Consider the following 14,407-nt stretch of genomic DNA (forward strand, 5'->3'; position numbering starts at 1 on the left):
AACAAGACGGAAAGTTTTACTAGGAAACACGTTTCCTCCCAGTGCAGACAGCTGGGGTGCTGCCGTCCGCCATGCTTTGCCCACGGCCTCCTCCCTTTGTGGCTTAAAGGAGGGTACTACGAGCGGCCGATGAAAGGAAGCCCATGTGGAGACCCTTGTGTGGCTCATCACTGATAACTCACTGAAAGGACTCACCGGCAGAGCTGCGTACGCTGAGGGGAAATGGGCACCGGAGAGAAGGCGGGTGAGGAGGTGGTCAAGAGTTACTGAGACAGAGTCACCGACTGACCTTTAGTAGCGTCCAGACAGCCATGCATACGGGACGCTGACTGCATGCACAGGTGAATCAGAGAGACTTGGGCTTCAAAGAGTTTTCAAGGCAGCAGATGAAATGTCATGGGTGTCCTAAGAACAGCTATGGCATTTCCGAGAAAAGGATCCATGCAGGAGGGTAAGCTGGTGCAGGGGGAGGAGCTGGAATCCTACTTCAGGAAACAGCAAGCGGACACATGGAGACAGAGCCCCTCACTGGATTTATATCTACACCGGCTTGTCATACGTGCATGCACGCACACACACACGTCTAGCTACTCTTATCCTTATAGGGCTGCGGTTCTTCACTGAGAAACTGCTGTACTCTAGCTCCTCTAGAGTTCCAAAAAGAAAAAGGCAGGAAAAAGTGAAATCTTATTTTCAGAAGAGTACAGATAATTTCTATAAAAAATAACTAAATTTTAAGGACGCCATCTCATTTGTTCTCACTGAAAGGATTCTAGCCCTTTCCGTGATAACTTAAATGGCTAGTTACTGTCACCTGCAGTTTCTCTAACTACACCGAACTCACTCACTCACTCACGTTGTCACACGCTGCTTCAGCTGTTCAGCAAACTTAGTATCTAGTCTGTATTAAGACTCTGGAAGACAGAGACAATAAAACACCGTTTCTGGTGAGGAAAGACAGGAAACGATGACAACTTAGCATGGCAGAGGTGCAGTGAGCCCCTAGGAGGGGGCAGCTGGTGGGACGCAGTGGTTGGGAAAGAGCCTCCCAGGAGGTGGGGCCTGAGGCTGAGTCTTCAAGTTGGGCGGAGGGAGACACACTCTGAGGAGAATACCAAGGAAAGTAAACACAGTTTTGTTTTTTTTTCACAATGCAAAAAGTCAGTTGTATTTGTTTGGAAAAAATACTACTTAGTATAGCACAAAGAATAGAAAATAGATGTGTACAAATCTAATAAAATATATGACAGATTTGCATGTTGAAAGCTAAAAGGTAAACATTGATGAGGGGAACCAAAAAATATCCAAATTAATAGAGAAATTTATTGTGTTCTTGCATTGGGTATTGGAGTAAACACAGTTTTGAAAGAGCATGCCATGCTTGGGGAATTGCAAGTAATTAACAATGGCTGATGGCAGGAAATAAGCCCAGAGAGGCAGAGAAAGAGATTGGGTTTTGGACAGCCTTCTTCTATACCACGCTAAGGAAAATGTATTTTCTCAAGTCCACAGGAACTAACTAAAGACAGTAAACAAGAAAGTGACATGATCAGGTCTGTGTGTTAGGAAAGTTACTCTTGTTAGCAATGGAGAACATGCAGGAGAAGAAGCGGCAGGAGAAAAGGGGCCTAGGAAGAAACTCCACTGGGTAATTTTACTGCATCAACCATTAAGTCATTACCTGAACGTGGGACAGGAGGGTTGCTTGTTTTTTGTTTTTTTTTTTTTTAACTTTTTTATTGTATAGTATAACATATATACAAAACGAAGAAATAAAAAAACAATAGTTTTCAAAGCACTCTTCAACAAGTGGTTACAGGACAGATCCCAGAGTTTGTCATGGGCTACCATATGCTCCTCTCACATTTTCCCTTCTAGCTGCTCCAGAATATAGGAGGCCAGAGGGCTTAAATATTTTTTTATCATCACTGTCAACTTCCTTTTCTTGTGAAAAATAACAGATATACAAAAAAGCAATACATTTCAAAGCATAGCACCTCAATTAGGTGTAGAATATATTTCAGAGGTTGACATGGGTTACAATTCCACAATTTTAGGTTTAAAAAAAATTTTTTTTTAACTTATTTTTACATGGGCAGTCACCGGGAATCGAACCCAGGTCCTCTGGCATGGCAGGCAAGCATTCTTGCCTGCTGAGCCACCGTGGCCCTCAATTTTAGGTTTTTACTTCTAATTGCTCTAAGATACTGGAGACTGAGATATCAATTTAATGATTCAGTATTCATATTCATTTGTTAATCTTCTCTGTATAACTGTGTTCACTAAAGGGCACTCTAAAATCTTTGCTTACAAGTAAAACATGGGGTCCTTCTGATGACTCTACACACACTAGCTCAAGATACATCCTGCTCCCTATAGATTATAAGTTACAGGCAACAGATCTGATCAGAGAACTGCACCTGTAACCCTAAAAGGAAACTGAAAAAGTACAAGGTGTGGAGGTGTGTGTGGGGTGGGGAGAGGACAGATGAAGTTAAAAGACAGAAAAATAACTTCAAACATGGAGGCACCAAAACAGTGGTTAAGTCTAAACTATGACATGTGGGTGTGTAAAGACAGATTGCCACGTGTAACACCGAACTGACAAAAGCCAGGAATAAGCCAGGCTCTGTGCTAAGCACTTTCCACCTATCATCTCATGTGGTCCTTACGGCCTTCCTCTCAGGAAGGTATTTTATCCTGATTTTATGGAAAAAGAAACAGGCTTAGAGAGATTAAGTAACATGTTGACATTCAAGCAATCAGTGAATTGTAAAGCTGGGACACAAATCCAGAGGTGCCATTCTTAGCCAATACCTTTTACTACTATGTACATTACTGGTTAACTGACCCACGTTATGAGATACAAAACTTGAAGACTGCGAGGCCTTAAACTGGATGTGAAAGATGATGTGGATAACCAGCTACAGGAGAAAAACCATCTTTAAAGCCTTCTTAAAGCCTCCGTAGTTCTGATAACTGCTGCAAAAACAGAACTGTTACCTAGGAATATCTCAGAATATCAGCAGCATGTTTAAATTCAAAGATTTATAAGACAAGAAATGATTTCCTGTAATTTATTTCTTGTTTCTACTTGGCACCTGTTTTGATATTCTTGAGAGCCGATGAAAATACAACTGGGACAGAACTCTTTCTGTGTCATGTCATGCAATCCACAAAATTTAATTTTCTCAGTTCTTCTCAATTTTGGTTTCCCAGGATGGTGCCTCTGCTTCCCTCATGTATCTTCTGCAGGGAGGGGGATGGCCAAACCCACTCTCCTTTCACTCTTCAGTGCGTCCCTAAGGAGACACATCCTTGCTGAAATGTTCCCGAACTAGCTGCTGCTTGTAGTCACACTTGTCTCTTATGTGTTCATTTCACTTCTTTTCTTTTCTTTCTTTTTGTCTGTAAACAGACACTTTTGGAGAGTAAACTAATGGGGCTGAAAAATTCAAAGCAGTTCCTCCAAAAATGTCTGAAACTGTCCCACTGTTGGTACCGGGCAAAGTGGTAGAGATTCAGAAATGAGGACACGAGTGGGCCTGGAGACGCCGGCACACGAGCGAGGGGTACAGGCCTGTGCACACTGGCCCTCAAAACGCGGCGGGCGCAGAGAGCTGCCAGCAAAGCGCTGTGGCTGAACCCGAACTCTGCCCCCAGGGAGCTGACAACGCTTTGCTTCGGTACACATTCTGAGTCGTTGGCTTTCATGCATTACTATAGAAGACTTACCATAAGAACAAAGAAATGTTAGACTCTATCTTCTAACCCAAGTTTATGTATTTGATTGAGCTAATAACAAAAATCCCTTTCAATGATATTGGCATCTTAAAATATTAAAAAAGCTGCAAGCAAAAATCTCCATCTGGACTACCTTTTGTTAGTCAACAATCCAGAAAAAGTAAAGGCACTACGGGAGTGGCAGGTCTAATAAAATCACAGATTTTCAGTTTAAGAAATACATTTAAATTGTTCTTTTGTTCACTTTATAGTTCAACAGAATTTTAGAAGCTCCTTAGAATTAATTCTCTACATAGCCAAATTTGGTGCGACTGAGACCTTCTGGGTGTTTAACTAGACTCTACTCCCTCAGGTACCCCCTGGATTTTTGCTTGGTGAGGTGGTGCAGACCTGAGCGCAATGGGCCACAGCACCTCTCGGAGCTCATGCTCAGGGAGTGGGCATCTCACCAAGGCTTCCTGCTACAATGAGCCAAGGGGTGCCCCCAAGCTGCTCCTGCAGGATGCAGGTGGCTGGGCCAGGCTGTACGTATAGAACTGAGCCCTAAGCCACCTCCCCTGGGCTGGAACCGTGGTTCTTCCACCCATTAGTTTTGTGGTCTGGGGTGAGTGACTTCACCTCTCTGAGCCTGTTTCCTCATCTACCTGTGGGCTTGTGGTGAGGGCTGGAAACCAAGCAGCGAAGGTGCTGGACCCAAAGTCAGCACTCCTCAAGAGCAGCTGCTGTTATACTGAGGGGAAGGGGGGCAGTGGGGCCACCTGGCCATTGCCTGTAGGCTGGAAATCTGTCTAGATGCTTCCCCCTCGGTGGAGGTTGTGCCTAGGTCACAGGGAAAAGAAGTCACGTGACCTTTTGTAAGCCTTGAGAAAATATATTTTCTGCTAAGGTGCTTTTGACATAAGTCAGACTCACATATTCCGGCATAAGTTAGACTCACACACATATTAACAAATTTTAAACCTACAGCAAAGATATTTTATTATATATATATTATTCATTTTAAAACATGTAAATATGTCTTATGCCCCTCCAGTGATCTTGGAGAAAGATGGACTGGATGGAAGGTGCGCCATCAACCAGATAAACGTGAAGCACACGCCCAGTTCCATGCCACCACTAAAACACAGCTCATGCACTAGAGTGTGACTCAGAAATGTGACCAAGAACCTAGGCTGCAGTTCCATTTGGGTGTCCCTGGTCGAGTCTCTTTCAAAACAAAGGCAAGCAGCAGCTATTGGGGACTGCCACTTCTTGTCCTGGTAGGGCGCACGGGGCCCGTGAAGACAATACCCATGGCTTCCCTGCGTGTGAGCCTTCCCCGGTAGCTGCTGCTCCCTGGGGCTGGTATCTTTAGTCCTGAAGCCGTCAGGCATGGTGAAGGGGAACGAGCCAGCCAGCACTCAAGAAAACCTGCAAAGACACAGCTCTCAGGAGTAGATATTTTCTGTGTCCAATTTTGACAGGTCGTGGAAAATTCTGTCATTTCTGCTTTATCTACTTTTTCTTTCCTTTTCTAAAAGAACTCCCATCTGGCCCATTTTTTCTTTATCAAAAAAGCAAAAGGATTTGTTCACCGGTGGAGATCAAATCAGCCAGGCCACACAGCCAGGTCCCTTACCTCCCTCCTAGTCCTGCCTTTATTTCCCTGTTTCTAGACCCCTCCAGCTTTCCTGGGCCCAGGGAACAAACTGCTAGGTCCTGCAATGCATCTCCATCTCTGGGGAGAATCCAGAAGATGTCCTGACCTTGAAATGTTAAAAGAATGTAAAAGGAAACCTCTTCTGCAATATAAGCATCTCCTTTCAGTTAAAAACTTTACCCCTCCTGGAAACACAAGAAGCATAAAGTTAAAATTTCACTGCAGTCTTTTTGAGCAATGCTTTTTTAGAATTAATTAATTAAAAAAAGAGGACAGTTTAGAAAACTGAATTTCCAATTTACCTTATTTCCTTTCTTCCCTGTTTATCTGTATCTGACTCAATTGCCATTCTTGAGAAAACAAGAATTAAAATCCCTAAAGATGAAAAAAAATAAAAAAGGCCGAGCATGGAGGCGGTGCTCCATGCCTCTGGAGGCCAGCCTCCCCTCTGCGGGCGTCTGGGCGAGCAGAGGACCGCAGGACGTACACCCAGATTACTGCCTGGACCTGTCGCCAGTGGCTGGGTCAGATGTGCCACAAAAGGGTGCAGCAAGAGGGAGCACAGGGTTGCAAACAGATGCTTGTACACTGATGTCTACAAAGGGAAACAACCCAAATGACCCTCAAAGATAAATGACTAAATAAAACATGATACATATACACAATGGAATACTACTTGGCCATAAGAAAGAATGACGTTCTGAGACAAGGTGCAACATGGGAGAACCCTGAAAACATGCCTAGTGAAATAAGCAAGACGCATAAGGACAAAAATCGTATGACATCATTTGCAGGAAATGACTAGAAAGCAAATTTGCACAGATAGAACATTAGAGGTTACTTTGGGAGGCTGGTGGGGAAAAGGGGTCGGGGAAGGGGAGTGTTTATTTGCTAAAATAAAAATAATAAATGAAGCATGAAAATGAGATGTCAATAAAAGGGAAAGGAGCTTTGATTATGGATCTACTGAACTACGTATTACACATATTACATATATTTAGTGATGGCTCAATTCTGCTGATATTTAACGCCAAAATTACAATAAGCTCTTTAGGAACTCAGCTAAAGCCGATAACTAGTCAGGTAAAGCAGGAAATGTCAGGTTTTACATGTAACACTATATATATCTACTTTTAAGGAAATTTAGAAAATTATGTTCTTAGGTTAGGAGACAGCAGGCAGAAGAAAAGACATCTTCACGTTATGAAATATTTATTATTTCATATAATAGAGATACGAATAATAACAGAGTTCCTTGGTATCTTATATATACTAATTTAATGAACTAATTTTCCTGAAGAGCTAAAAAATAAGAAAACTATTTTGGAAAAATCAATAGCAATTTCATAGTTTTACAAGGCTGTTTTAAACTTAGTAAATCAAGGAAGAAGCTATTTAAGCATTCGGCATTTACAGTATCATCACTTTTCCTCAAAATTAAAAGCACATTTAAAAAAAACAAACAAACAAGTGAAGCACTTGTCCTTGGATGCCAGGACAGTCGCGTCAGCACGGCCTGCCCTCCACCCGGTTTTGGGCTCTTTTTTCCCTAGGGCTGGGCGGGGAGAAGCAGATGCAGGGCCTCTACTGTACTAGACTGGGAAGCGAGTTCATCTTTTCCATTTCTGCCAATACCTGCCTGAATGCCTCAGGCCACGGCAGGTGGGCTGGACTGGTATTTCCCACCTACTTAGGGAAAGCCGCATTGCCTGCACTGTGCAGTGCCCGCGTCCGTGGGGAGGGCCGCACTACTCTGCCCCCTTCGCCCGGGCTCTGAGCAGCGTCCTCAGCACCTTCGCGAGTTCCCGCTGCCACCCAGGGCGGGTGCAGGCACTCCAGGGCCCCCTGGCCACGGACCTTAATAACCATGAAGTTTTTTCATTACATAATGAAAACACCTGGGAAGGGGTGTGGGTGGTAAGGAAAACAGTTGTTTTTATTTGAGGTTTTTTTAACCTTTTTATTTTGAAATAATTTCAAGCTTACAGGGCAGTTGCAAAAATAACAGAAAACCAACACAGAGTCAAAAATATATATACAACATAAAGTTTCCCATTTCATCTATTCCCAAGCATACATTTGAGTGGGCTCAATCACATTTACAATGTTGTGCCACCCTCACCACCATCCATTGCCAAAACTTCTCCAAACTCTCTACCAATTGTGCATTAACTCTCCATTCTACCCCTTCCCCCCTGGTAAACTGTATTCTACTTTCTGTAAAGGGGAGTCACACACACAGATAATGTAGGAGAAATATAAGTGGAGTCATAGGGTATCTGTCCTTTTGTGTCTGAAATTTCACTCAACATGTCTTCAAGGTTCATCCATGTCTTGCATGTATGAGCACTTCATTTATTTTCAGGGTGGAATGACATTCCATTGCATGTATATACCACAATTTGTTTATACATTCTTCTGTTGATGGACATATGGTTTGCTTTCACCTTTTAGCTATTTTGAATAATGCAGCTATGAGAATCGCTGTGCAAATACCTGTTCAAGTCCCTGCTTTCATTATACTACTAGAAGTGGGACTGCCAGGTCTTGTAATTCTGTGTTTAACTTTTTAAGAGAATCCCCAAACTCTTTGCACCACAACTATACTACTTTACATTCCCACCTACAGTGTACTATCTTCCTATTTTTCCACATCCTTGCCAGCACTTGTTATTATCTGTATTTTAAATAATAGCCATTCTGGGGGTATGAAGTAGTATCTTACTGTGCTTTTGAGTTGCATTTGCTTAATGGCTAATAATATTGTGCCTACTAGGAATCTGTGCTTGTTCTTTGGAGAAAGGGCCATTCAAATCCTTTGCCCATGTTTTAACTGGGTTGTTTGTCTCTTTGTTTTGAGTTGTGGGAGTTCTTTATATATTCTGGATATTGAATCATTTTTAGATGTATGATATCCAAATATTTTCACCCATTCTGCTGGTTGTCTTTTCTCTTTCTTGATATTGTCCTTTGGAACATAACAGTTATTAATTTTGATGAAGTTCCATTTATTTTTTCTTTGTTGCTCATCCTTTTGATATAAAGTCTAAGAAACCGTTGCTTAACACAAGGTCCTGAAGATACTTCCCTACATTTTCATCTAGGAGTTTTATACTTCTGGTTCTTATACTTAAGTCTTTGATCCATTTTAAGTTAATTTCAAGCACCTTTAGTTGAAGAGACTATTCTCTCCCCATTAAGTGGATTTGGCACACTTGTAAAATATCTATTGGCCTTAGATGTGAGAGTCTATTTCTGAACTCTCAGTTAGATTTCATCGAGCCTCTGTATGTCTGTGCTTGTGCCAGTACCATGGTTTTTATTGGGAAGTGTGGGTCCTCATTCTTTTTCAAGATGGTTTTACCTGTTTAGGGTCCCTTTCACTTCCATATGACTTTGTGATTGGATTTTTCATTTCTGTAAAGAAGACTTGTAATTTTAATTTCTTTACTGTGTTGCTGGATTTAGTTTGCTAGGGTTTTGTTGACGATTTTGTATCTACCTTCACAAGGGACACTGGTCTGTAAACTTCTTTTCCTGTGACAGCTTTATCTGGCTTTGGTATTAGGGTGATGCTAACTGCAAAGGATGAGTCACAAAGTGTTCCTTCCTCTTCAGTTTTTTGGGAGAGTTTGAAAAGGACTGCTGCTGTTAATTTCTCTTCGGATGTTTGATAAAATTCATCTGTGAAGCCATCTAGTCTTGAACTTTTCTTTGTTAGGAGGTTCTCTGTTGTTGTTTTTTAAAGCTGACAATAATCATTCATTCTGCATACAAACAAGCGCCTTGGGCAGGGCTGGATGGGAGGTGGCCTGGCATCTTGGCCCACAGCATGTTCACACGCTAGTGAGGTGGCGCTGGCTGTTGGCCAGGGAGGAGGGTCAAGAGCCACAGTGGCTCCTCTCCATGGGGGCCTCTCCACAGCTGTTCTGGCTTGCTGCTAGAATGGAGGTGGGTTAAGAGCAAGAGACAGGACATGGAAGCTGCCCATTTCTTAAGGCCTGTGCCCAGAAATTGGCCCAACATTCCTATCTACTGCATTCCAATGCTCAAGCGGTCCAGGCACAGGTTCGCGTGCAGAGGACAAAGATCTCACCCCTCAATGGGTTTAAACCTTCCTTTGGGAGCTTTCTGACTCCTGATTCAATTTTTTAGTATTGGTCTGTTGAAATCATCTATTTCTTCTTGAGTCAGTGTATGTGTAGGCAAATAGTCTTTTAAAAGTAGTTGGAGGTATATCTAAGATACAGTTAAGTTTATAATAGTTAGAAGTAATGTTTATTGTATGCTTATTATATTCTAGGCACAGTGAGATCAAATAATTTAACCAAGACCATGTAAATGAGAGCTGGGATCTGAACCTAGGCCTGTGACTGAAGACTACTCTCCAGTACACCAAACTTACCTCAATCATGCTTCGCTAGGGGACGCAACGGTATTTTAACACAATTGCTTAAAATGAAGCTCTCACGGTCAAAAAATGATAGTGATAAAGCAAACCTATATTTCCAGAATGATTATAACATTTTGAACAGGCTTCAAATTGAACAGCCAGAACTAACACAATCAGTTTCAGACCGAGGCTTGGCGGAAAGGCAGTCCTGGTTAGCTGGTCCAGAGAGCAGTTCCTCAGTTTCTACGCTCCACCAAGCAGGACATGTGCATGTCAGAAGGATTTGCATGGCCAAATCTGCAAACAACTGCACAAGATTTGTTCCCAAAGGCAACGTGTACTTCTAGGCTAAAGTGGGCTAAGAAGGATGTGGAGTTAGCTAAAGTGGAGGGGTTCTTGTTCCTGAGAGCACTTTGGCCCTTTCCCAAAGCACACTGGCCCTTCTGAGGTCAAGGGGGCAGCACCCCCCCCCCCCCCCAACTGCTGCCCACCTTCATCAGAAAGCTGCACCCCGTGTATTCTCTCTGGGAACAATTTCAGAATCCCACTGACTAATGGTGGTATTCAGATTCAGTCTGGCAGTAGCACAAACCAGCTGTTTCCATAAACCTGGGCCAAAGATGGTCACGGCAGTTTAGAATTTCCCTCCTAAGTGAGTTTTAAATGAAAACTTCAAGTTTATAAACCAAACACGAATTCAGTTTTCTATGAATAAGACATACATCCCCTTATAGCTTAGAACAATGACAGTCCAAGGGACTGCTGACCTCCTATTTGCCTTAGACATGCCAGGTGCCTCATAAAGCAAAGCATACTCTAGAGGCTCCCAAATGAATACGGGTTTTGGGCAGTGAAAATGTAAAGTTAATTAATTCTTTTGGTTTATTCAATCCAGGTCTCATTCCTGTCCCTCTCCACTCTGCTCCTGTCTTATCCTTTTTCCCTTTTTGGTTCTTAAGTGGCATTCCCCAAGGAACAATTTTTAGATGGCTTCTCTTCTTATTCTGCATGGTCTCTTATGTTAATACTACCCATGTTTATAGCTTCAACTATATCTTCATCACTCTCAAATCCCAGACTACTCTTCTAAACTTCATATCCAGCTACCTGCCAGGCAGGTGTATCCACCTGGATGTCCCAAAGGTGTCTCAAATGCAAGTACCAAGATGAACATCTCCCCAAACTTGTGCTGCTCTTCCTCCCACATTCTCTACGTTACTACCAAATCCAGATTTAGAGACATAATCTTACACTCCCCTATCTTTTATTCCCTTGAAACCTCTTAGTACTAACTGCCTTTGTCTTTACTTTCTAAGTATCTTCTAATTCTGTCTCTTCATCTCCAATCTCATTGCCTTGGTTCTTATAAAAGTCTTCTAAAAAGTCTCCTGCTTCAGGACCTCTTTTGTTGCTCAGATGTGGCCTCTCTCTCTCCAAGCCCAACTCTGCAAGTGAAATCATTACCCTTCCCCCTACATGGGACATGGCATCCAGGAGTGAAAGTCTCCCTGGAAGTGGGAGAGATGACTCCCAGAGATGAGTCTGGCCCTGGCACCATGGGATCAACAATGCCATCTTAACCAAAAGGGGGAAAAGAAGTGTAAGAACTAAGGTATCAGTGGCTGAGAGAGTTCAAATAGAGTCGAGAGGCTACTCTGGAGGTCATTCTTATGCAAGCTTCAGGTAGACATAATAACTTGCCAAACCCCAACCAAAACCATTCCAGCCAATCCTAAAGAACACCGAGGGCAACATATAAGATTCTGCAAAGGTTCCATGCACTAGGATAACTTTCCAGAAAGCTATAACCTCCAGATGGGTCCTAGACTAGTTAAGTCCTAAAACCTAGAGGGCCCAGCCTCTCTAGAATATCAGATAGTTTCATCTCCCTACCCCATTGTATTCTATGACTGTTCCTCCTTTGTATGTTGGTAGTAAATAACTTGTTTGAGTTTTACATGTCCAGAACTAGAAGGTAATTTTACCTTAGAATAGACCAGGCTGTAACTAACTTTGAGATTTTACACTAGTTTTAACCTTGCATTGAATTTGTAATGTTACTGAAATGGTTTTAAGTTTTCTGATACTGTTATGAAATGAATGTATTTTGCATTTGGAAAGAACATTTCTTTTTGGGGTCCAAAGGGTGGAATGTGCCAGTCTGAATCTGTGGTGGACCCCAGAAAAGCCATGTCCGTTAATCCTCATTCAATATTGCTGGGTGGGAGCATTTTGATTATTCCCATGGAGATATGACCCATCCAATTGTGGGTGGTAATTTTTGATCAGATAGCTTCCATGGAGTTGTGACTCCACCCATCAATCCTTTAAAAGAGGAAACATTTTGGAGAGAGCACCTTTTGTAGAGCCACAAGAAGGCCAGCAGATGCAGCCATGTTCACCATATGCCCTTCCAGTTGAGAGAAATGTTGAATATCGTTGGCCTTCTTGAACCGAGGTATCTTTCCCTAGGTGCCTTGGATTGGACATTTCTATAGACTTGTTTTAATTGGGACATTTTCTCGGCCTTAGAACTGTAAACTAGCAACTTATTAAATCCCCCTTTTTAAAAGCCATTTCATTTCTGGTATATTGCATTCAGGCAGCTAGCAAACTAGAACACCCATATTATTAACAACCCTTTCCAACATGAAAAAATTAGAATGGGCATAGCTCAAATACCCCTAAAGAATGGGAGAAAGATCAGAGGTGATGGTGGAGTTAATCAGAGAAGGTACGGTTTAACAAACAAGTATGATTGCTGAATCATTAAATTGATTTTCTTTTAGTCTCCAGTTTCTTAGAGCAGCTAGAAGTAAAAACCTAAAATTGTGGAATTGTAACCCATACCAAACTCTGAAGTCTGTTCTACAATGAATTCTTGTGCTGTGCTTTGAAATTTATTGTTTTGTACATGTGTTATTTTTCACAAAAAAAGAAAAAAAAGTCAATTGTGATGATAAAAAAATAGTTACTCCTTCTAGCCTCCAATATTCTGGTGCAGTTAGTAGGAAAAATCTGAGATGATGGTACGGTGGCCCATGACATACTCTGGGATCTGTCTTGTAACTACATGTTGAAGAGTGCTTTGAAAACTATTGCTTTTTTCTTTCTTTGCTTTGTATATATATCATACAATAAAAGAATTAAAAAAAAAAGTCTTCTACCTCAAATTGCATTCTTTTGTAATATTCCTCTACACATTTCCCCCACAAATGATCCCCCTCCCTTGTCACTTGTCCATGTGTAGGGCTGATGGAGATGAACTGCTGCCTCTGAATGGGTTGTTCACAGCTGGCTTATGTCCTGATTGGTCCCGTGGCCATGGCATATGGTTATCAACCATTATGAATATTACTTCTGATTATTTTCCCCTTGTTTAAATTCTTCACTGGCTCCATAATAATTCAAAAATAGCCTAGAGTCTTTAGTGTAACATACCATGGCTACTTGTTCTCAGGCCAGTGCCCAAGCCACAATACCATGCTACCCAATCTTTTCTAGTTTCTCTAAGGCAGGTTTCTTTTCCTGGAAGCTACAGGTCCATGGTTAGAGGCTGGGCAGGGCTTTGGGATGGGAAGAAATACGTAAATTTGGATGGGAAAGAATTAAATATTTATCTTCACTGGCCTCTAATTATAATTTAATAATTCCTTCAATTGTGAATACTGGTAAAAAAAAAAACATACTAGAATCAGTAATGCCTTTATTTTACCACCCAGAAAAATCAGGGATATTTTCAAATCATTGTGAATTTGTTACAGGTAACTAAAAAATCATGCTTATCACTACAAATTCACAATAGTTATTATGACTACTTTTGTGTATTTATAAAGATGCACATATTACTATATCATAAATTTCTTTAAAAATATTTTGAAAACTATTTCAATACAATCAGGGTCTTTTTATAATCCCATGTATTATTTTATGCACTTAAAAACATTATTCTGAGAAGGAGCCCATATATATTTTAAGAGCCAAAGAGTTACATGGTACAAAAAAGGTGTAGAATCTGTACTCTAATGGTTTGCTCATCCAGCTGTCTCTCTACTATGCGTTTATTGATTATTTACTGTGTATCACACATAGTGCTAGGCCCTAGGGGATTTTAAGACAGAAAAACACGTTTCCTTACAGCAAGGTGGAGAGAGAGGAAGGCTGAGCATTTATTTATACACTGTGTGATAAAGGAACAAGGGAATCCCAGGGGAAGCACTCTTAGCCCAAACCAGGGGCAGGGGATGGCCTCTTGGAGACCACATTGCCCTTAAAGGATAAGAGGATTTAGTCCAATGAAGAACTAATAAATTCTGTGATGCCATAAATTATGGTAACAACTTTTGGAGACAACTATTAGCCTGCTCTATTTGTTCCCGGCAAGGGAAACTGAGGCCCTACAAATATACCCAATTGCTGGATACTATGGATAAAGTCTAAAGACTTTGGAGGGAAGACAATCAGCCCAAGAGACTTTCCACAAAAGGCCCATTTTTCTCGAGAAGATTAAAAGTTCTCTTAATGTAGACAAAGGAGATCGAGTGGTAGGTGTGAATCTGGAACACATGCCTGCTGATCACGGTAGGACAGTTTTCCAGTGGAGGAGAACGAATGGGAAGGTTATCTGCATG

General features: G+C 41.6%; 1 protein-coding gene across 5 annotated transcripts in view; it reads right to left on the minus strand.

The window, feature by feature from the left end:
* Positions 1 to 14,407, minus strand: part of LDAH (lipid droplet associated hydrolase) — a 185,092-nt gene that overhangs the window by 1,178 nt on the left and 169,507 nt on the right. The window contains exon 7 of one of the 5 annotated variants that reach the window (XM_077152185.1): positions 1 to 14,400. The exons of the other annotated variants lie outside the window; for them this stretch is intronic. Coding sequence (XP_077008300.1) covers positions 14,353 to 14,400 — 48 coding nt within the window. The 3' untranslated portion in view covers positions 1 to 14,352. The remainder of the gene's footprint in view (positions 14,401 to 14,407) is intronic. 5 annotated transcript variants of the gene reach the window in all.

This window comes from Tamandua tetradactyla, chromosome 3 (genome assembly GCF_023851605.1).
Source record: "Tamandua tetradactyla isolate mTamTet1 chromosome 3, mTamTet1.pri, whole genome shotgun sequence".
NCBI classification, from domain to species: Eukaryota; Metazoa; Chordata; class Mammalia; order Pilosa; family Myrmecophagidae; genus Tamandua; species Tamandua tetradactyla.